At 55.7% G+C, this 22629-nt stretch overlaps 1 protein-coding gene across 7 annotated transcripts in view; it reads right to left on the bottom strand.

Annotated features, from left to right (window-relative positions):
- SNED1 (sushi, nidogen and EGF like domains 1) overlaps window positions 1–20916 on the bottom strand; it is an 85152-nt gene extending 64236 nt beyond the window's left edge. For all 7 annotated transcript variants that reach the window (XM_045795875.2, XM_045795874.2, XM_045795877.2 and 4 more), the window contains exon 1: window positions 20412–20916. In XM_045795875.2, the coding sequence (XP_045651831.2) occupies window positions 20412–20624 (213 nt within the window). In that variant the 5' untranslated portion in view covers window positions 20625–20916. The remainder of the gene's footprint in view (window positions 1–20411) is intronic.
- Window positions 20917–22629: the final 1713 nt, after the last annotated feature.

The raw sequence follows: 22629 nt of genomic DNA, 5'->3' as shown, positions 1-22629 counted from the left end.
AGGGTGGGGAGTGAGGATGCCCACCGTTTTACCTGTTATTAAGCTGAGCAGCGAGAGGCAGGCTTGAAACAAGCCACCTGATCAGAGCTTTGGTTGTTGTTATAATGACAAAGGGGCAGCGACCCTTCAAGACCCCAGTGAAAAAGCAGAAGGACCCTGATAACTCAGTCAAAAGATTCCCAAAGCTGAAAGAAATGGTTCTAGCAATGAGGATTTAGAGGTGTTTTTTGTTTGTTTGTTTGGGTTTTTGGTTTTCTTGGATTTAGAGTTTGAGGGGACCAGAAACATTGAAAGTCCATTTGGTTGAGCTGTGTGAGTGGCAAATGCAAAGCCTTGCTTATTGGTGTAGTCACTGTCTTCTGCTGTGTCCCTGGATCCTTGCTTCCTCCTCCATCCTGACTTTAGCTGCTTTAAGAAAAAAGCCAAGTATGGCAGGGGACTTGAGAGAGGGGAAGGACTCAAACTTTTACAGCTCTGTTGGTTATAGGCACCCAAGTTGCCATCCTACCCGTTCATTAGGGGAAAGTGGTGCCAGGAGCAGAGGTGGCTGAAGGCTCAGAGGACTGTGGGGTAAAACTATGGTGACATGTATGCAACAAAAAGAAAGGGGCTCCCAGGAAAATTAAATAAACGGTATTCACCCTAGAAAGAAAGTGAAGCTATTAATTTTATTTCTACACAGTACAATGAATGACCCAAAAATGAAATCAAGAAAACAATTCCATTTATAATGGCATCAAAGAGAATAAAATACTTATGCATAAATTTAACTGAAGAGGCGCAAGACTTGTACACTAAAAACTACAAAATATTGTTGAAAGAAATTAAGAAGATCTAAATAAATGGAAAAACATCTCGTGCTCATGAATCAGATGCTGTAACACTGTTAATGTTGTTAAGATGGCAATATTCTCAATTGAGTCCTAAAAATCAATTTTTTATACACCAGCAATGAACAAGGGAGGGGTATCTGAAATTAAAAAACAGTTCCATTTACATTAGCAATACCCAAAATGAAATACTTAGCTATACACTTAATGGAATCTGTATAAAATCTATATTGGGGGAAACTACAAAACTCTAATGAAAAAGACCTAAGAAAACGTAAATAAATGGAGAGATATTTCATGTTTGTGGATAAGAAGACTCAATGTTTCAAGATGTCAATTCTACTTGATCTATACATTCAATGCAGTCGCAATACAAATACCAGCAAATTATCTTGTGGAAATCAATGAAGTGATTCTAAGGTTTATATGGAGAGGCACTGGTGGTAGAATAGACAAGTAGACCAATGGAACAGAGCAGAGAGCCCAGAAGTGGACCTCCATCAGTACAGTCGACTGGTCTTTGACAAAGGAACAAAGGTAATACAATGGAGCAAAGATCATCTTCTCAACAAATGATGCTGGCACAACTGGGCGTCTACAGACACACACACCCCCCGAATCTATACACAGACCTTACACTCCTCACAAAATTTAACTCAAAATGGATCATAGACCCAAAGGCAAAGCACAGAGCCATAAAACTCCTGGGAGCTTACATAGGAGAAATCTAAATGACCTTGGGTTCGGTGATGACCTTTTAGACATGACCCCACAGGCATGATCCATGAAAGAAATAACTGATTAGCTTGACTTCACTGAAATTAAAAACTTGTGCTCTGTGAAAGGCAGTATCAAGAGAGTTAGAAGACAAGTCACAAAATGGACTTATGAGGGAAAATATTTGCAAAGGGCATATCTGACAGAGACTGTTGTCTCAAAATATACAAGAACTCTAAAATCTCCATAATAAAAAACCAAAACAACCTGATCAAATACGGGCCAAGGACCTTAGCAGACACCTCACCGAAGACTATATACAGATGGCAATAAGCACATGAAAAGGTGCCCCACAGTTTATGTCATCAGGACATTCAGATAAAAGAAACATGAGACACCACCATCCAGCTGTCAGAATGCCCAAAATCCAGAGCACTGACACCATCAAGTGTGGCTGACGGTGTGGAGCAACAGGAACCCTGTTGCACTGCTGGCGGGAACGCAACATGGTGCGGCCGCTTTGGAAGACAGTTTGACAGTTTCTCACAAAATAAAACATACTCTTGTCATAGGATCCAGCAATTGCACTTCTTGGTATTTAACTAAAGGAGTTGAAAACTTATGTCCATACAAAAACACACACAGATGCTTACAGCAACTTCATTCATAATTGCCCAAACTTGGAAACAACCAAAATGTCCTTCAGTAGGTGAATGGATAAATTGTGGTCCATCCAGACAATGGAATATTACTCAATGTTATAAAGAAATGAGTTTTCAAGTCATGAAAAGACATGGAAGAAACTTAAAGGAATTTTGCTAAGTGAAAGAAGCCGATCTGAAAAGTCTGCACACTGTGTGCTGCCGACTGTGTGATGTTCTGGAAAAGGCAGAACTACGGAGACAGTAAAAAGATCAGTGGTTGCCAGGGGTGAGGAGGGAGGGAAGGTGGGAGGGATGAATAGGTGAGGCACGGAGGATTTTTTAGGGCAGTGAAAATACTCTGTATGATACCATACGAATGGATATATGTCACTATACGTTTGTCCAAAACCATAGCGTGCACAACACCAAGAGTGAGCCCTAACCTGAACAGTGGACTTTGAGCCACTATGATGTGTTAATGTAAGTTCATTGATTGTGACAAAGCTAACACTGTGGTGGGGGAGGTTAATAATGGGGAGGCTGTGCATGTGGGGGCACAGAGGGTATATGAGGAATGTCTGTATCTTCCTCTCTATTTTGCTGTGAACCTAAAACTCTTCTAAAAAAAAAAAAATCTTAAAAAAAGACAACCCAGTAAAAAATGGGCAAAGGACCTGAATAGTGAAGAGGCATTTCTTCAAAGAAGATATGCAAGTAACATGAGAAGATGCTCAGCATCCTTAACCATCAGGGAAATGCAAACCAAAACCATAGCCAGGGATCATGTCACACCCACTAGCATGGCTGGAATGAGAACAGACACGCGATGACAGGTGTTGGAGAGGATGTAAAGACGCCGGAGACCGCAGACACTGTTAGCAGGAGAGAAAATGGTGCAGCCACTTTGGAGAAGTCTGGCCGTTCCTCGGATGGTTAAAAAGAGCATAACTCTGTGCCTCAACCATTCCATGGTAGGGGTATATCCACGTGTACCCGAGAGAACTGAAAACACGTCCACACGGAAACCTGCACACAAGTGTTCGTAACAGCGTTATTCACAAGAGCCGGCGGGTGGAGCCAGTGCTTGTACCCATCAGCTAACACGTGGATAAGATAAACGGAATATCATTCTGCCATAAAAAGGACTGGAATACCGATCCACACCACAACATGCGTGAACTTTGGAAACATTCCTTAAGGGAGAGAAGCCAGACACCATAAACTGTATGATTCCATTTATATGAAATGTACAGAATAGGCAAATTAATAGAAACAGAAAGTAGATTAGTGATTGCCTAGGTCAGAGCAGAATTGGGGGGCTGGAGAGTGACAACTGAGGGGCACAGGTTTTCTTTTGGAGGGTAAGGAGAATGTTCTAAATGGTGGTGATGAATGTACAATTCTAAATATAGGAAAAGCCATTGAGTTATAAGAGAGTGAATTGTATGGCATGTGAATTATATCTTAGTCAAGTGGAAGGAGGGAGAGAGGGAGGGGGCTGCAAGGCTGGAGCACTGGCGTCAGCCTGGAGCTGCAGCCTGCACAAGAGGGTGGCCTCCCCTGTGCACACCACCCCACTCCCTGGGCTCCCCGAGGCAGACGGCATGGTCCCCTGACTCACACGAAGTGCTCTGTGGGGGAGACAAGGTTGCAGTGGGGACAGGAAGCATAAGGGACCTCGTGGGTGGGGTCCGAGCGTGTGATTGCTGCCTGCCATTCTGCCAGGAAGTGTTGGGGCTTCTCCTTTTGGGGACTGCTGCACTTGAGAGATAAGAGAGCACCACAGCCCCGCCTCCAGACTCTTCTGCAGAAACCGGGGGAGTCCAGGAGTCGCCAGGCCCTAGAGGCTTCTCCAGGGCAGCAGCACCCCCTGCCTGATGCAGGGCCCAGCGGAGAGTTTGCAGAAGCCAGGGTGACACATGGGGGCCTCGTGACTCTGGCCCAATATCCCCATTTGGGGTGGGTCAACTCGAACTTGAACAGTAAACAGGGAAGGGCCGAGCAGTGTGGGTGGCCAAATGGAAATGGCACGGACACTAAGTCATCTTGGTTTTACGTGAAAAAATGGCAGCTCCCCATTTGGGGGACCGCATCTTTCACTCTAGTGCCCCAAGTAAAACTGCTGGGTCAGGGGTCCCTCCATCACAGAGGGTCCCCTGAGCGTCCCCTGAAAGCCTGCCTGGTTTGCTGATGGTCCAGCCAAGCTGGAACCCGATGCCATCCCCAGGAGCAACAGCCCCAGTTCCAGCGGGGAAGCCCGTGGAAAGGTCAGCCATTGGAGGCAGCCACCCTGGCCGAGGAGGGACTCTTCACTAGACACGCCCGGATTTTACTGACCTCTGGGTTGCTGCAAATGGTCTAGCTGAGGGTCCGCAGACTGCTCCGTGAAGGGCCAGATAGTGAATGTGTTTGGCCCTGGGGACCACACACGGTCTCTATCACATACTCTTCTTTGCTCTTTTGTTTTTGTTCTTAGAGCCCTTTAAAAATATCAACAACATTCTTAGCTCAAGAGCCACACCCAAACAGGCCTTGGGCCAGGTTCCTGGGCTGTCCTGGGCGGACCCCCGGTCTGGTTTTGTAAAGAAAGCTCCGCAGGGGTACAGAGGGCACCGCTCGCACCCTGCCCCTGGCTGCTCGCAGCTCAGTATGGACAGAGCCCTTCCGCCAGAAAGCCGTCTGCTGAGAAAGCCGGCCGGCTCCCATCCCATCAACCCTGGAAGGGCACAGCCGGCCCGACTAACGACGCCCATGTTTGGGGCCTGCGAGCCTGGGCGCACCCTGCGGCCCCCAGGTGTAGTCTGGGTCACTCTCGGAGGGGCCCGCAGAGAGGGGCGTTCTCCGACAGGACTGATGGAGACAGGCCACTGATGGAGGCGTCTCCCGGGCGGGTGCTGCCTCTGGGAATCCCTCCTTCTACGGAGATGGCACCGCAGCCACCGCCGGCTGCCGGCAGAAAGAAAGACCTCGGTGCTGCAGGTGCGGAAGCTCCTGGAAGCTGGCCTGGTTTCTGTCTTGCTGGGAGGGACCACTGACCCCCTCCCAGGCCCAGCGTGGGAGTCTCACTTTTCTCGGTGCTGATGCTGCTTGTTGCAGCCTGACCGCCTGCTCCGCATATCACTGCAGTGACCTTTCTGGGTCACTTGTGCCTGACAGAGACGCGCCCTCTGTGTCACGGGCCGCCGTGCAGTGGCACCAGTGTCCGGTGACCATTCGTGCTCCTCACCATCCACCGGCATCGGGCATCGCTGAGCCCTGGCTCCACCTCCCCGAACTGCAGCCCAGAGACGTCCGCCTCTGCCGCCCACGGCCCTGGTCTGCGCACCGTGGTCAGGCCGTTTGCTCACTCAGCATGGCCGTCCCCAGCCAGGATTCGCCTCCTCTTGGCTGCCCTTCGGTAACAACCAGGACAAAAGGGAGGAGCCTGATGCGGGGTTGTGTAGGCCTATTTTGAAAGCTGGGGATTCTACGTGGCTTCTGGGCATGACTGCGCACCTCCCTCTCCCCTCACAGCAGCACACGCCAGCCCGGCCGAGAGGGGCCTCAGGGTTCGAAGGAAACTCTCGCTCAGCCATCCGGATTTTCTTGTTGGGCCAAAACGTCCCTCAGGCATGGAGACACAGGTCACTTGGTTGAGTATGCTGCTCACTGTTGTCTCTGGGGGTCCCCGGGGGCCAAAGCGGAGGCTGTAATGGGTCCGTATAAAGTTCACTTGAATGCCCCTGTTGCTTTTGCTCCTAAAATCTCCAGGTGAGAGGCCACTGTGTGAGTAGGGGAGTGGGGAGAAGGTGAGCACTAGAGATGGGCACACTGTGGAGGGAGCGACCCACCCTGACACCGGGCAGGGACCACCTCGGACCTGGGGGTTCGGGCGTCAGGAAGCATGATGGCTCTTCACTCCTAGATCCAGCACCTGGCAAAGCCCCCAAGGCCTCCCTGCCTCGGGCAGCACCTGTGCCTGCCAGCTGCCCCGTGCTGGGTTTGCATTTGTTTGTGCGCTAGAAAAATGGAAAAGCCCCCGGGACGCAGCCCGTCACAAGCGATTCTGCTGTGCCTGACACAAAAATGTGTAAATGCACAGAGGATACAACCTCATTTCGGTCTTTCAGACCCAAGTGCACGCTTGGCCTTGGGTTATGCTCTGTGTGGTGAACACGGCCCGCAGACCCCAACCAGATTGTGAGGCAGAGATCCAAGCCAAGTTAGCGTCAAATCTCAAACCGCAGGGGTCTGTGCCCCCCGGGTCATACGTTTGCGTGTGGGGGAGAGAGAGCCACGGAATGTCCGTCCAGGGGCTGGGGATTAGGGGTCCACCATCCCCGTCCGCCTGAGACCAGGGGGCTCCTGGGCCCTTCGGTGCTGAGCCCCAGAAGCTTCGGAAAGCAGGGCGAGAGGGTCGCCCTAATGGGTGTCACCTACTTGGCCCGTTTACTGCCTCTGTAATTATCGGTGGTGACGTCAGAGACTAGCAGGGCAGTGTGAACTCCTCGTGTGGGTACAACGGACAATAGCCTGGCCTTAGGCAACGTCCTGGCTGAAATAAGACCCATGGCCTCTCTGGGGCTAATGCACAGCTGGTTGCACCTGCAGCTTGGGGGCCAGGCAGAGGCCCCCACTGCGGGGCTTCCCGTCGCCGCTCAGAGCCTGGGCGTAGTAGCCTCAGTTAAATGCGTCGTGAGCCCAATCACACAGAGTTGGTCCTGGCTTCTGTGGTCCGATTAATCGGAGTGACTGATGGAATGGCCATGTGAAAATTTGAGTTTGGCCAAGAACGTGCAGGGCCGAGGAGGTGGACTGCAGGGAGAGGCAATGTGCCGTGGGTCCTGAGTGCCTTGTGTGTTTTTGTTGGGTATGCCAAGAATGCAAAGCTCTGCCTGCTTCCCCTGGGCTGTATCTCAGGGCTGTGTTTGCAGAGATCAGCCTTGAAGGATGAGGTGTGTCCCTTGCGGACAGAGGGCAGGTTTCCCCCAGCTCAGTGTTTCTTGGCTGTGACACAAGCCCACAGTGGGGGCCCTCTGTTCCCCGTGGGACTTGAGCAGCAAGAGGCCGTGCTGCAGACGACTGGATTTTGCTGCCTGCTGCACCATGAGGTGAACGTCTATGCTTCCAAACCAGGACTCTGGGGTCTCCGGCCAGCACCCCCAAATCCGTAACAGGCTAGCATGAGCCAGTGAGGAGGGCACACAAATCCCAGACCACCACAGTTTCATGTGAACAACCTTGAAACTGTACATAAAATGGAAATTTTCCTAAAAAAACACAACTTACCAAACGTGAGGAGAAATAGAACACCTATTTTTTAAATTTAATTATTGAAGATGTTGAATCGGCATAGACTCCCCCCGGGGAAACTCTAGCTCCAGATGGCACCACCAGTGCCCTCCAGCACACACGTAAGGAATAACTCCAGAAATACATCAGCCCTTTTAACTAGGAGAATTCATTTCACGAGACTGGCACAATCGTGAGGCTCAGATCAGCCAGGCCAGTACGTGGATGAACAGCGGGCCAATCTCACTGAGGCGAAAAGTTGCCACAATCTTCCATAAATCAGCAAACTGAATCCAGCAATATATAAATAGTAGAAACAATTTATCACTACCAAGTTGCATTTTTTAAAAAGATTAATTTATTTATTTCAGAGAGACAGAATGAGAGAGAGACAGAGCATGAACAGGGGGAGGGGCAGAGGGAGAGGGGGAGGGGCAGAGGGAGAGGGAGAGAGAGTCTTACGCAGATGCCGCAATGAGCACAGACCCTGTCGTGGGACTCAATCTAATGACCATGGGATCATGACCTGAGCTGAAACCAAGAGTCAGATGCTCAACCGACTGAGCCACCCAAGTGCCCCCCCAAGTTGGATTATTTTTAAAGATTTATTTATTTATCTGTCAGAGAGAGAGAGAGAGCACAAGCGGGGGTGGGGGAGCAGAAGGAGAGGGAGAAGCAGACTCCCCGCAGAGCAAAGATGCGGGACTCGATCCCAGGACCCTGGGATCATGACCTGAGCCGAAGGAAGGCAGACGCTTCACTGACTGAGCCACCCAGGCGCCCCACCAAGTTGGATTTTTGTTAGGAATACAAGCTTGGCTTTACCAATTAATTTAATTAATTTAAATGATCGATTTAACAGATTAAGGGAGAAAAATCACGTGATCATCTTACTAGGTATAGAGATGGCATTTAATAAAAGTCAATGTCCACTTGTGATAAAAACTCTCAGAGTATTACTAGGAATATCAGGGAATATAATCTGATCAAGGGTGTCTTCAAAATAAACAAGAACAAACACCATCATTTAATGGTGAAATACGGAAGTTTCTTTTTGAGATTGGGAGCGAGATACGGATCCTGCTAACACCGTTTCCACGATACGATGCCCTGGAGACCAGAGCCAACACAGCGAGACAAAAAAAGGAATAAAAAAGTAAAAAGATTCGACAGGGAGAAGCACAGCTGTCGTGAGTTGTGCACATTATGAACGTGGTTGTGAAAATCTGAAAGATTCCCCAGATAATTTAGTAAAACTAATAAGAGGGTTGGTTTGGTTGTATATAAAAAATCAACTGTGATTCTTCAAACCAGCAATAAGTAGAAATTAAAGACACCACTAACAACAGTATAAAAATATCAAGTCCTTCAGAATAAATTTAACAAAAGATGCACAAGACGTCTCTGCAATCAATTCTAAACCTTGATTGAAAACATTAAAGACAACACCACGCTCCGGATTGCATGACCCAATGTTGTGAAGTTACCGATTCTCCCACATGCCTCTATATATTCAATGCAGTCTCAAAAAAATCCCAACAAGTATGTGTATGGGTATGCGTGTAACTTGATAAGCCAATTCCAAATTTTATATGAAAATGCAATGCTAAGAATGACCGAGACCCTCTGGAGAACAGGACAGATGGACTTGCTGTGCCAGACGCTGAGATTGTGCACGGTGCCCCCGCCAGGGAGAGCCAGGACCCCCCCCCCCCACGCAGGACACAGCAGGGGCACTGAGGAGTGTGCTTCTCCTTTCCTAAGTCAGGATCTCGTGCCACACACAGAGCCCAGCTCCAGGTGTGTCTGACACCTCACTGTGAATGACAAAACAATTCAGCATGAATGCTGTTGGAGACTATATTCCTGACTTTTGGTGGTGATTTTTAAAACAAGGCACAAACCCCTCTAACCATAAAAACAAAAATGGACACATTTTATTATATTAGAATTAAGAACGCCTGTTCACCCAAAGATGCCATTAAAGAACAGTGAAACAAGGCACAGAATGGGAAGAAGAATTTACAGTGCTTGTGACCTGAGCTTGTCAAGAACTCCTACAGATCAACAGGAGAAAGCTAACATAGACAAGAGGGGAAGGACTTTATAAACAAGAAAGTCCAATGGTCGGTGAACACACACGGGATGTGTTCGGTCTCACTGATAAGAAAGGAGTTAAAGCCATGTTAACACACCAGCACGCAACTACGAGCTGGGTAAAGGTGTTGGCTAGGGCACTGTGTGGCGGGAATACCCACAGGCCCCCGTGTCTAATGAAGCTGGAGACAGGTGCACCCCACGGCCCAACGCCCAGATACATGTTCCAGAACTTTCATACACAACACTGGTAAGAGTCTAAAACCAGGAACTCCAATGTCCACCACAGTCAAGCAGTTGTGGTCTCTTCATACAATTAAACAGCGCGGGTGCGCTAAGGTGCTACCCCAGACACAGGCGGGCGGCCCTGGCAGACCTGAGGCAGAGAAGGCCGGTGCAAGAGAAAGGACTCCGTGGGCTTCCATCAGATGGAGCTGGCGAGTGCTCTTAGGGGTAGGTGCTGGGAGGGCGGGGAAGGGGGCCAGGGTATCATCCTGAGGGGCACGGAGGGGCTGGTGTAACTCCGTGGGTCCACCGAGGTTGGCGCTACATTCGCCCCTTTGCGGCACATTTCGTGGGTGCTCTCTTCTGCGTGTGTTTAGGAAAAGAGTTGAGGGTGAGAAGTCACAGGTGGAAAAGGTGCGTGTGGATGGGAAGGGCAGAGGCCACGGCAGCAGGCAGTGGGGGCCCCTGGGCTTGGGCTGGGCCTGCAGGCAGCCATGCGTCACCTGCTGGGGTGGGACCAGCCTGCACAGCCCTCCCCGCATCCCTTAGCTGGCCCCCACCACCCACGGCTCCTGCAGACACGCCACTGCGTTTTCTGCCTTCTTTGAAGTCCAGTCCAGCCCCCAGGTGCGTGTGGTGTGTGCAGAGGCCTCTGGCCTGCCCCCATCCCAGACTGCTGCTGCCCTCCCCGCACTGGGGGTGTGGGCCTGGAGCCTAGGGGTCCAGGGAGGAGGCAGAACAAGCCGGCCCTGTTTCTCTGCCAGGGCAGGGCAGGGCAGGGCAGGGCAGGGCCAGGACCACAGCCGAGAAGGCGGTGGGGGCCCCGGGCTGAGCAAGCAGGCTGCTGGCAGGCGCTCCCACCTGGACAGGAACCTCACTGGGCTTTCTTTATCCAGATGAGAACATCTGCACATCCGGTGGGGGTTGGGGGGCATGGGCAAGCTGGACCAGAGGGTTGGGTGCAGCAGACACAGAGCAGGGAGCTGGGGGGTGAGGGGATCCATGCAGCAGCCCCTCTCCACCCCCCACAGGGGTCCCTCTCCTCCTTCAGGGCAGGGAAAATGCCACTTCGCGAAATACCAATTTTGTTACTATTTTTCTACGTGCAGTAGTACTTTATAATACATGTGATACGGATATGGAGACCGAGGAGGAAGGATTAGACCCAGACTCCCCATCAGATGCCCCCTGCGACAGGCAAATGTCCTATAGCTGAACAAGGCAGGTTGCATCCCCCTCTGGGACTTAGAGAAGTGGGGATCCACCTGCATACTGTTTAGCCACTGACTTCCCAGAAACCTGACCGTGGGCCTGGGTATTTGCTGGGCCCCTGGGCCCAGAACAGCCACCCTGCACCGGCTGGCTGTGAGGACCTGAGGCCTGTATGGGGGACCCACCCAGCCCTTTGGGACTCTCACAGAAATGCGGGGAGACCCCAGGAGCAGAGGGGAAGGAGGACTTGCTGATTTGCCCTGCCAGCCCCTCCCTGTGGTCTCCCCAAGCCAGGCCTCACCCACACAGGTGCTACCTCACTACCCAGGTGCGAGCACCTGCTGCTGGAACATGGTTGCCCCCGGGTGTCCCAGCCCGGGGTGGGACTTGCACACAGGGTGCCTTGTGAGGCCTGCATGGTGGACAGGACTGAGGGCAGGGGCGGGCAGCCGGCAGCTGCACCCTCCACACCCTGCCTGCACCCTTCTCTCCCGGGCGGGGGCCGGAAGCCTGCGGTCAGTCCACGGAGGGTGTATTCCTGTCCCCTCTGAGCAGGCTGACGGTCCTGGGAAGGGAGTTGCTGGTCAGTGACCCCGGGGTGGCCCCGAAGCCACCCCATGCAACAGGAAGCTGCAGGGACCCTGTGAACTGCAGGGCGGCAGGTCTAGGGGGAGGGGGGAGGGGCCCGTGCCTGCGTGCGTGTGTGCTCGTGTGTGCCTGTGTGTGTGTGAGATGAGTGTGTTTGCATAAGAATATGTATAAGTGTGTGTATGAGCGTAAGCGTGTACGTGTGTACAAGTGTTTATCTATGAGTGTGTTGTGTGTACAGGGGTGTTATGTGATGACTGTATGAGTGTGTGCATGAGTGTACAAGTGTGTATGAATGTATACATGTGTATATGTATATGACTGTACGTGTCTATGAGTGTGAGTGTGTATGAACGTGGGTGTGTGTCCGTGTCGGGGTATGAGCGTGTATATGCATGTGTGTATGAGCGTAAGTGTGTACAAGTGTTTATCTATGAGTGTGTTGTGTGTACAAGGGTGTGTATGTGTATGAGTGTGTCTATGAGTGTGTGCACGGGTGTACAAGTGTGTGCGTGCGTGTGCATGGCCATGAGTGTGTATGTATACGAGTGTATGAGCCTGTGCGTGTGTATGAGTGCGTGTGTGCGGTATGGTGTGGGGGCTGGGCAGAGGGCGCCCACACCTTTCCTGCAGGCCCAGGCCGGCCCCACTCTGGTTCAGGAGAAGCACAGAGGGATGGTGCTGGTGGCATTTCCGACTTGGATACAACCAGGAAAGAGCGGAAATGTCCTGGAGAGTCTCTCGGAGGCAACTTCCAGCCCAGAGTATGTGACGTGGGTCTGGCTGGTCCCTGAGCCAGGAGCTCGAGGGCTTGCTGGTGCCACCCTTGCGGGGTGGAGGGGCTGCTCTGAGAGGGCCTGGAGGGGAGCCAGGGACCCCGAGGCCACAGCACCCCAGCTCTGAAAACATCATACCCAAAAGGGCGGGGTCTTGGTTCCCGCTTTGACTTCTCTGCCAAGAATAAAACAATAAAGCCCCTGAGGCCTTTTATAAGCTTGTTTTGAAAAATGTAGGCATGTTTTTTATTTCCTGGCAGCTTTCTGGGTAATTAGGATTCCTCCCACGGCACAGTTGGGGGCTGGAGTCCGGCCTGCAGGGCAGCGAGTGGGCAGGGCCCCTGGGGCTCACAGGCCAGGTCGGGCCCAGCCCCGGAGAGCCAGAGCTTGCCGCGCGCCCAGCCCAGGGGAGGGGAGGCTGGCCCTTGGCTCAGCACTGGGAGAGAGCTGGAGCCGGCCTTAGGAAACAGCACTTGGGCTGCAGGAGGAGGACCCCAGGAGATGGAGGCGGGGGGGCTACCTCAGGGCCCACTTCCTGGGGAAGGCACCAGAACTGGGGGGGGGGGGCTTGGCCCCCAGCGGGCTAGGGGGCTGGAGCGATTCCCCTGGACGGTGGGAAAGCGGAGCTCAGTGTGTCTTTCGGAGCAGCTCCTCCCTCCCAGGCCAAGCCCTCCTGGGCTGGGAGCCCCAGGCTGTACTTCCTGCGGTGTCCTCCCCTCCCCTGTCCTCCTCCAGAGGCTCCCTGCGGCCACCCTCTGGTCTCCCCTGGGCACGCTGTCGGCGGCCCCACCCATAGGGGCAGCCTCTCCGTCGTCCCAGCACCTGTGCTTCCACGTCCTGTCCCTGCTGCTGTCTTCCCTCTGCCTCCTTGTAGACGGCAGGTCCTGCCTCCCCCTCCCTGGCAAAGCCTCCTCCTTGCCTCTCCTCGGGTACACCATGGCCAGGTGCCCCTTCAGGCCCAGAGCCCAGCTCCCCAGTGGCCCCTGGACATGCCTCCCTGTGGAATACAGTCCCGCAGCACCTGGGCACCGTGCCCTCCCTCTGCGCCTGTCACTGGCCTGAGCCGCTGCCTCCCTGAGACCTTGTTGCCCCTCAGCTTGGTCCACCCCTCAGACAGAGATGCCCTCTTTCAGCCACCCTGCACCCCTGCCTCCACCGTGAGGTCCGCTGCCGTCCCGTAACCACCACAGCTGGAGAAGCACGCCAAATGCAAGCCTGGCATGTACCCACTCTCCACACACACCCAGACTCTCCCTCTGCCAGTCTCACTGCTGGGGACAGTACTCGCTCCTTTGGGCCCCAGCTTCATCCCAGACCCCATCCCCAGCAAGCCTCCAAAGCTGGTTGTGCCCATGCCCCCTCTGACCTGTGCTGGCTTTGGTCTACCCCCAGACCAGCTCAGAGGACAGTGTGGTCCTGGGCTGCCCCGCTGTGCGGAGGGTTTGGGGTCAGGGACCCAAGCGTGGACCCTGTCCTTTTCCCACTCCTCCTGCCTGCACCCGGCCTGCCAGCTCAGACTTGTCTCTGTTGAGTGCTAGGGGAGTGGGGCAGTGGCTACGCACACAGTAGGGGTTTAATGACTGACTCGCCCCACTTTGTAAAGAACCAGTTTATGGATGTTGTGGCTGTAAGGCCGGCCTTCCTCGGAGACGAGGGCTGGGGAGAGAGCTGCTGGGTGCCTTGCCCCACTGCCTGCTCACCGACGCACAGGAGCAGCGTCCCTGGGGCCCAGGTTCTTCCAGCTCCTCCCGCTTCCTGTTCTGTCCTCGAGCCTGCCCCCTGCCCTCTGCCCCCACCCCCATCGTCCATTAGACCATATGGGTGCCTTGTCTGGCCTGGAGGCTGGGAGAACCTGTGCCTGGGGCCCTGTTGGGGCAGCTTGTCCAGGCAACTCTCGAGCCTGCAAGGTTAGGAATGTCCGAGGCCACCCATGGGCAGGAGGGCAGGTCAGTGGGTGCCCCCAGGAGGAACAGCACCTCTCAAATGGAGCCCGAGACTGGCACCATGAGCACCCGGTTAAAATGCTGATTCCAGGGCCCCTGCCTGCCTTTGGAATCAGGTCCTCTGGGAGGGCCCCGGGATCTACATTCCTACCTTGCCCCCAGGTGACCTGGCAGCCCCGCACACTGGGGTCCTGCTCTGGGGGCACATGCGGTTCTGGACAGCCACTGGAGCTGGGGGCCAGGAGAGGGGGCTGCCAATGAGGATGCCCTTCTGGGTGGCAGGGGGCAGCAGGGAGATGCGTTCCTTCAGACCCAGTCAGCCCACTTGGAGAACTTTTTTTGTAAGGAAAGGAAGGGCCGGGAGACCCGTGTAAAGGCGTGGCTAGGGTGCCCTGTGCCAGAACATCACTAACTCATGGGGGCCACGGAGATCACCCACTGTCAGCAGTCAACAGAGCGGCCAATTCAGGTAATTATGACCGAGCCACAGGATGGAATATTAGACTGCCACTAGAAAGCATGTTTCTGCAAATTTAAGGCATGGGAAATGCTCACGGCATAAAATAGTGAAAGAAATATGGGAAATAGGAATTATATGAAGTGGCACCCTAGGTTTGCCTTGCAGGACCCTAGGTATGCTTGAAAACAGATCAAGAAGAATTTCAGCAAAATGTTAAAAGTGCTTATTTTTGGATGGTGGGATTTGGGATGTATCATCCCACTGATCAGAACATGAACAACAGACATTGAGTGAGCTAGCTCTCTTCTGGAAGCTGGGGCAGCACAGTGAACAAAATAGAAATGATTTTGTTTTAGAGGGGAGGAGGGGCAGGGGAAAGGGAGAGAGAATCTCAAGCAGACTCCATGCTGAGCACAGAGCCTGGTGCGGGGCTCGATCCCACGACCCTGAGATCACGACCTGAGCCAAAACCAAGAGTTGACGCTTAACTGACAGAGTCCCCCCAGTGCCCCCAGAAATGATTTTAATACTAAAACCAAAACACCGCCGGTAGCTCTTGCCTCAGTGCAAGGGCTCGGCTGAGGTTTGGAGAGAATGAATGCACAAGTCCGTGCGGAATGAATCCTCCCGGTGCTGGCGGTGAGCTATCTGGAGGGACAGGGTTTGGTGAGTGCATCACTTCTAGCTCAGAGCTCTGGCTTCATGCAGAGAGCTAAGGGGCAGGGACTCCAGACTCATTCCCAGCTGGCCAGGCTGGCCTCCCGGGGGCCGGGCACGTGTCCAGGTGCTCTGGGACCAGGCTCAGCTTTCCCATCAAAGTTGCAGGTGAAAACACACAGAAGCCTGTTCTCAGCGGGAGAACATTCAGGCATTCACTCTGCTTTCACAGACAGGAAAACGGCAAGAGCACAGCAAGGAGCGTCTTCCTACTCCAGCCACACCTACCCGCCGCTCAGATGTGCCCTGGGTGCGGGCTCTCGCCTTGTCTGTCTGTCTGCACACAGTGTTTCCCGAGCTGCTTGAGAGCAAGGGGCAGACATGATCACCTCTACCCACGACCAAGGACACTCTGCTGGAAGCACACGCATGGAGCCCAAGTCAGGAAAGGGAAGTTTGACGCGGTCCTGCCCACACTCCTTCCCCTTATTCACACATGTAATCACTTGTTGACTTCTACCAGCGCGAGCTCCCTGGTTCCCTGTTCACCTGATGGATGAAAACCTACTGCTACTATTCTTCTCATGCTCAGATTGTCCCTGTATGGCCAGAGAGCCCCTCTGATGGCCTCTGTATCCTCCTGCCACATCCTGACCATTTTGGAGCACGTCTTACTTCTTCATGCTCTTGATTCCCAGGGTCATCTTGCACTTTCCCTGCCTGGGCCGTGTTGTCTCCATAGAGCCCTAGTTCCTCCCAGGGAGACTGACGTTTGGCAACCAGGAGCTCAGCGCCAGGAGAGTGCTCAGTGCTATGCGGTATCGTAGCTTCCATTTCCCCGAGTGGACAGAGCCAGGAAATGCGTCCGTGCACGCGCACGAGAGCACACACACACACCCACAGGTGCAGCGTCCATGCGTGCACACACACACAGGTGCAGTGTCCACGTGTGCACACACAGGTGCAGCGTCAGTGCACACACACACACACACAGGTGCAGCGTCGGTGCACACACACACACACACAGGTGCAGTGTCGGTACATGCACACACACACACACACACAGGTGCAGCGTCCGTGCACACACACACACACACACACAGGTGCAGCGTCCGTGCGTGCACACACACACAGGTGCAGTGTCCACGTGTGCACACACAGGTGCAGTGTCGGTGCACACACACACACACACACAGGTGCAGTGTCCACGTGTGCACACACAGGTGCAGTGTCGGTACATGCACACACACACACACACAGGTGCAGCGTCGGTGCACACACACACACACACACAGGTGCAGTGTCGGTACATGCACACACACACACACACACAGGTGCAGCGTCCGTGCACACACACACACACACACAGGTGCAGCGTCCACGTGTGCACACACACACACACAGGTGCAGCATCCGTGCACACACACACACAGGTGCAGCATCCGTGCACACACACACACAGGTGCAGCGTCCGTGCACACACACACACAGGTGCAGCGTCCACGTGTGCGCGCACACACACACACACAGGTGCAGCGTCCGTGCACACACACACACACAGGTGCAGCGTCCGTGCACACACACACACACAGGTGCAGCGTCCACGTGTGCACACACACACACACAGGTGCAGCGTCCGTGCACACACACACACAGGTGCAGCGTCCGTGCACACACACACACAGGTGCAGCGTCCGTGCACACACACACACAGGTGCAGCGTCCACGTGTGCACACACACACACACAGGTGCAGCATCCGTGCACACACACACACAGGTGCAGCGTCCGTGCACACACACACACAGGTGCAGCGTCCGTGCACACACACACACACACACACAGGTGCAGCGTCCGTGCGTGCACACACACACAGGTGCAGTGTCCACGTGTGCACACACAGGTGCAGTGTCGGTACATGCACACACACACACACAGGTGCAGCGTCGGTGCACACACACACACACACAGGTGCAGTGTCGGTACATGCACACACACACACACAGGTGCAGCGTCCGTGCACACACACACACACAGGTGCAGCGTCCACGTGTGCACACACACACACACACAGGTGCAGCATCCGTGCACACACACACACAGGTGCAGCATCCGTGCACACACACACACAGGTGCAGCGTCCGTGCACACACACACACACACACAGGTGCAGCGTCCGTGCACACACACACACAGGTGCAGCGTCCGTGCACACACACACACACACAGGTGCAGCGTCCGTGCACACACACACACAGGTGCAGTGTCCGTGCACACACACACACACACAGGTGCAGCGTCCACGTGTGCGCGCACACACACACAGGTGCAGCATCCGTGCACACACACACACACAGGTGCAGTGTCCGTGCGCATGCGCGAACACACACACACACACATTTATATGTGCTATGAGTTCATGCTGATGCGGCTTGTAGGACACAGGTCCACAGGCAGGAGGAGCACACCAGGCAAGGAAACAACCAAGGTGGGGTCAGGGGCGAGCACAGGGGACAGGGTTGGGGGAGGGGAGTGGGGGGCCCTTGTCGAGACCTGCATGTCTGGGGAAGAGCCCCCGGCCACAACAACAGCAAGCACCACCACTGAGCGTGGCCTGCTCTGTGTGGCTGGAGCAGAGGGGCTGGAGGGCAGCCTCGAGGCCAGCGGCAGTTAAGGGCTGAACGGAGAGTCAGGATCTCATTCATGTTGGGCAGCGCTCCTACAGACAGGCTCGAGGCGCAGGGCCAGGAGACAAGGCCTGCAAGGGGGCACCTACATACATCCTAATGAGTGGGGACAGTGGCCAGGCCCAGGGCTGTGCCTGTGCAGATGCTGGGATGTGTTTCCGAGGCTCTGACAATGAGGCGACAAAGGAAAGGAGGGAAGCATCAAAAGGCGACAGTGTGTCCAGGGAGGAAGCAGGACTTCTCTTTTTGGGTGCCACTACGTTTGAGATGGAAGGGTAAGGAGGCAGCTGGACAGAGTGGTCTAAAGGCCCTGGAATATGCATTCTGAGCGTCAGTTTCCCCACCTGCCCTCTGATCGGCCAGGCGCAGGCACCCGGTGGGCACGGGAGGCACTGGCCAGATCACGTGCTGTGGAATAAACACCTTCCCTTCTCTCACTTAGCTTTGATTATAACCTGCCTCCCACCCCGCCCTGCTCCTCCATGACCGCAGCGCCTTCACCGTCCTGTCCGGCCTCTGTCTGGGCACTGCTCCCTCAGGAATTCCACTGTCTTTCTCCCTGAAGAAAGAGAAGGCACAGCGTGCCCACTGTGTCCACACGGGCAAGTGTTTTTCCGATACTCTCTTTGTTTCAGGAAAAAGTTTTTATGGAGGCATATGTTTTGTTAGCGGCTATAATGTTTGTTTCTGATGAAACGATTTGTTTTCCTAGTAGATCTTTCCACGTTAGAGCCATTTCTCCTGGGGGTTTTGGCAAGGGTAGATCTTTTTGGTGAGGATATGAAGAGGGTCAACCATTTTAATAATATTTTCTCCTGCAACTTTGATGGGAAGGCTGAGCCTGGCCCAGAAGCTTACAGAATATTTTAACGGTGTTCTGTGAAAATGGAGCCAAGCTGAGCTGTCCCATTTCTAAAATGCAAGGACCCCCTCTGGTCCCTGCAGACCCTGAGCACGGCTCTACGCTGTCCACCACGTACTCCTGGAGGTCAGTCCCGGCCGGGGGGTGGGGGGAATCTCTCATCAGGGTGGCATCTACAGAGAGGACGCTTGCCCCTCCCACCACTGCCACTACCCCATGCTGTTGCCGAGGTGCAGAAGATGTCCCGCACAGGCGTGGGGAGAGGCAGCTGCCAGGCTGTGCCGCCGCGGCCACTGGTGGAGGGAGCACATGACGTTGGCGGAGGCCACTCGGACAGAGCTGGGTAAGGATGTCCATGGTGCAAAAGATGTGTGAGTGGTGGTGGAGGTGGCCTTGAAGGTGGTGGGGAGGAGAGAGCTGACGGAGCAGGTGGCCACGTGGATGGGGGCGTGCAGGGGGTGGTGCTCATGTGGGCTGACGACAGTGGTGGTAGATGGTGTTGAAAGTGGCCGAGGTCATGGTTGGGGTGACGGTGTTACAGGTAAGGGGAGGTACCATCAGGCTGGCCCAACACTTTTCTAGCCTCGGTTCAGGGGATGGTGGGTGCCAGTGCCAGGGGCCCTCCCACAGTAAAGGTGCAGTGCAGTGCTGAGACGTAACGTTTCATGCCCTTTGTGGCCCCGTGTCCCCCACTGGGAGCAGCAGACGCAGAACCAGCCCTCAGGCCTTGTTCTTCAGCCCGAGCAGTTTCTGCTGTCCTGAGTCCTGGGCCCCAGAGCTCCCCCTGGGAGTCCTGTCTGGGACATGGGCCTGAGTGACCAGCTCCGAGGAAGGGAGAAAGGGAGACAATGGCCAGAGGGGACACTACCCCCAGCCACCACACCCAGGAGGTGGTCTGCAGAGAAGCAGGACCTGCCCTGACTGCCTGGGCAGGGGGTCCCAGTCCCCTGGCAGGGGGCCTCAGGTGTCAACTGGGGGCGGGGCCTCAGTGTCCAGGAGAGAGGATGAGCCCTTAGCAGGCCCAGGGAGGAATTGAAAGGGTCAGGTGCCCGACTCGGGAAACTGAGGACCCGGGAAGCACGTGGCTGCTGCCACACTGCTGTTTCTGACCAGGACTCCAGCCACCGCGCTGGGGACCGGTCTCTGGGCAGACGCGGTCCGCGCACGCTGCCCAAGCTCCAGGCGGATGAGGCCGGGCCGGGGCGCGCCGCTCTCCCCTCGCCCAGGTGGCCCGGCTGCAGCTCGAACCCCACCCCCGCCCGCCTCTCCCGCGGGCCGCTGTCCGGCCTTGGCCGCCGGAGGGAGGAAGCGCTGTCCTCATTCCACCTCTGGCCGCCGCGGTGCCAAGTTGCTGGCGGCGGCGGCGGCGGCGGGAGTCGGGGCGGCGGGCAGCGGCGGGGCGCAGCGCCCTCCCCGGCGCCCCCGCGGCTCGAGGTTACTCACGTAGAGTCCAGAGTGCTCGGCGCCGAAGAACGGGAAGGGCACGGAGAGCGGCCGCAGCCCGGAGCCGCCGTCGTCCTGCTTGGGGGTGACAGCGTCGCCACGCTCCGCGCCGAACGGGTAGAAGTCGGCGAGGGCCACCGCGCCGCGCACCCCGCGCACCCCGAGCCCCAGGGTCGCGGCCAAGAGCAGCGCCCAGGCGGCGCCGCGCTGCATCGCCGGGGATCGGCGGCGGGGACGCAGCAGAGCACGGCGGGGCCCGAGCGGGGCCGGAGCGGGGGCGCAGCGGGGGCGCAGCGGGGGCGCAGCGGGGACAGAGCGGGGACGCAGCGGGGACAGAGCGAGGACGCAGGGGGACCGAGGGCTTGGCGGCCCGTGCGGGGCTGCAGCAGGAGGGGCCGGGCGGGGTGCGAGGAGCGCGGCGCGCCGTCGGTGGGGTTCCGCGCGCTTGGCCGGGCGGCGCTCGGGTCGCCGCACCGCGAAGGAAGGCGCCGGGCGGGACCGCGCTCAGGGCTGGCCCCGCCCCAGGGGCCGCGATTTAAATATCCAGCCGGGCGGTCACCGGGCCTGGGCGGGGCCTGGGCGGGGTCATGCAAATAAAACCGCTCTTAAAGCGCCAGGCCCCGCGGGAGGGCGGGGGCGCTGGAGACGCGCCCGGCTGGGCCAGCGCTGGCGGGGAGGTGCGGCTCTCTGGTCCCTTGCTTTGGTGAGGTGAGCGCTTCGCGGACGAGCGTCCTGCGGCCGGGACCGTCCTCCTCTGTGGGTCCCTAGTCTCCAGACTAGGGCAGGCCCAGAGGAGGCGACTTGCTCACAGGGCAGTTCTGGGACAGATCCTAAGGCCTGCCTGAGATCTTGGGTCTGGGTGGCTGCCCTGCCAGGGGACCCGGTCACCCCCTGCAGTGTCGTCAGTAGGGGCCACTCCCGCTTAACAGTGCCTGGATACCCTTGTGGAAGGGGGCCAGTCCCCCGGAGGCCAGCACCATGCAGCTCCCTGAGTTCTGAGCCTGTGGACTCTTATTTGCTCCGGGCCCTGGGGGTGAGGGTCCCATCTAGTTGCGAGGGTCCCTGGCCTGGGGGACTTTAGGGCACTAGATAAGGTGTTTGCACTGTGCACAGCCACATCAGGAGAAATCTCAGGGAGGTTTCCTGACGGGTTCAGGGTCCAAAGGGCACCTCACAGCAAGAGAATCTCCAGCAGACTCCTGGGTTGGTGGCTGTCAGTGGGGGAAGACAGGTCCACGTGGCCAGGGGGCAAGCTGCTCCTGGGCCTGGTGGATATGGCATAGAACTTCCAGAGCCCACAATCTGGATTCTGTGTCCCCAGCTCGTGGCCATTCCAGCTCTTCTCCCGCCTCTGGGACAACTGACCTCACACCTTGTTCTGAGCATTTGTCCCCCCTGCGAGCCAAGCGCGGAGCCCCTGAAGACAACGGCGCACCCACCGAAGATGAGCAGGCAGAGCCATCACTAGCGCTGAGTTTCCGGGAGCTTTCGTGTCTGACTCCGCGTGTTTCTGTATGTCCTAAAACGTCTTCAGTGAGCGAGCGTTGTTTTGCAGTTAGCTAGGAACTTTAGTGTGATTTTGAAGAAACAGCGGGCAGGGCTTCGGAGGGCGACGGTTTGACTCTGCGGTTACAGGTGTAGGCTAGAATCAGGGCAGACTCAGAATTTCAGGAGGCAGCCACAGCTGGGGCCTACCTCACACTGGCACCACCCCGAGAGCAAGTTCCCCCAAAACTTCTCTCTAGTTCTGCTGACCTCGGCTGTGAGAGGGGCAGCTCTGGGGCCAGGCTCCTGCCCTGGGGACCCCCAGGACAGCAGGATGACTGTGTGTTTCAGTGAAGGATGAGAAAGGTCAAGGCCTCCCATCTTTGGAGGACAAAAGTCAGAGATGACGTCTGATGGCCGGGCTGTGCTGGGAACAGAATCTCCAGGTCACACAGCTCCCGGCAAGAACCTGGGGAGGAAGGGCACGTTCACACTTGCTTGCGTTTGCTTTCATGCACACGTGCATGCACACTCTCGCACATGGACACAGTGTTCACACATCCACACACACATGCTCGGTCACATGTGCTCACACACACTTGCTCACAGACACAACTGTGCACACATGCCCACGTGGACCTCTTCAGCACCTTCTCCTGAGCGCATGCGTCAGGGGAACCTAGTCAAGGCTGTCTCGGGGCTAGGTTTGGGTCCGCCTGGGGCTCGTAGGGAG

This window comes from Ursus americanus, chromosome 1, assembly GCF_024610735.1.
Source record: "Ursus americanus isolate L20-20 chromosome 1, mUrsAme1.1.p, whole genome shotgun sequence".
Classification (NCBI taxonomy): Eukaryota; Metazoa; Chordata; class Mammalia; order Carnivora; family Ursidae; genus Ursus; species Ursus americanus.
This window is presented reverse-complemented; position numbering and strand designations above follow the sequence as displayed.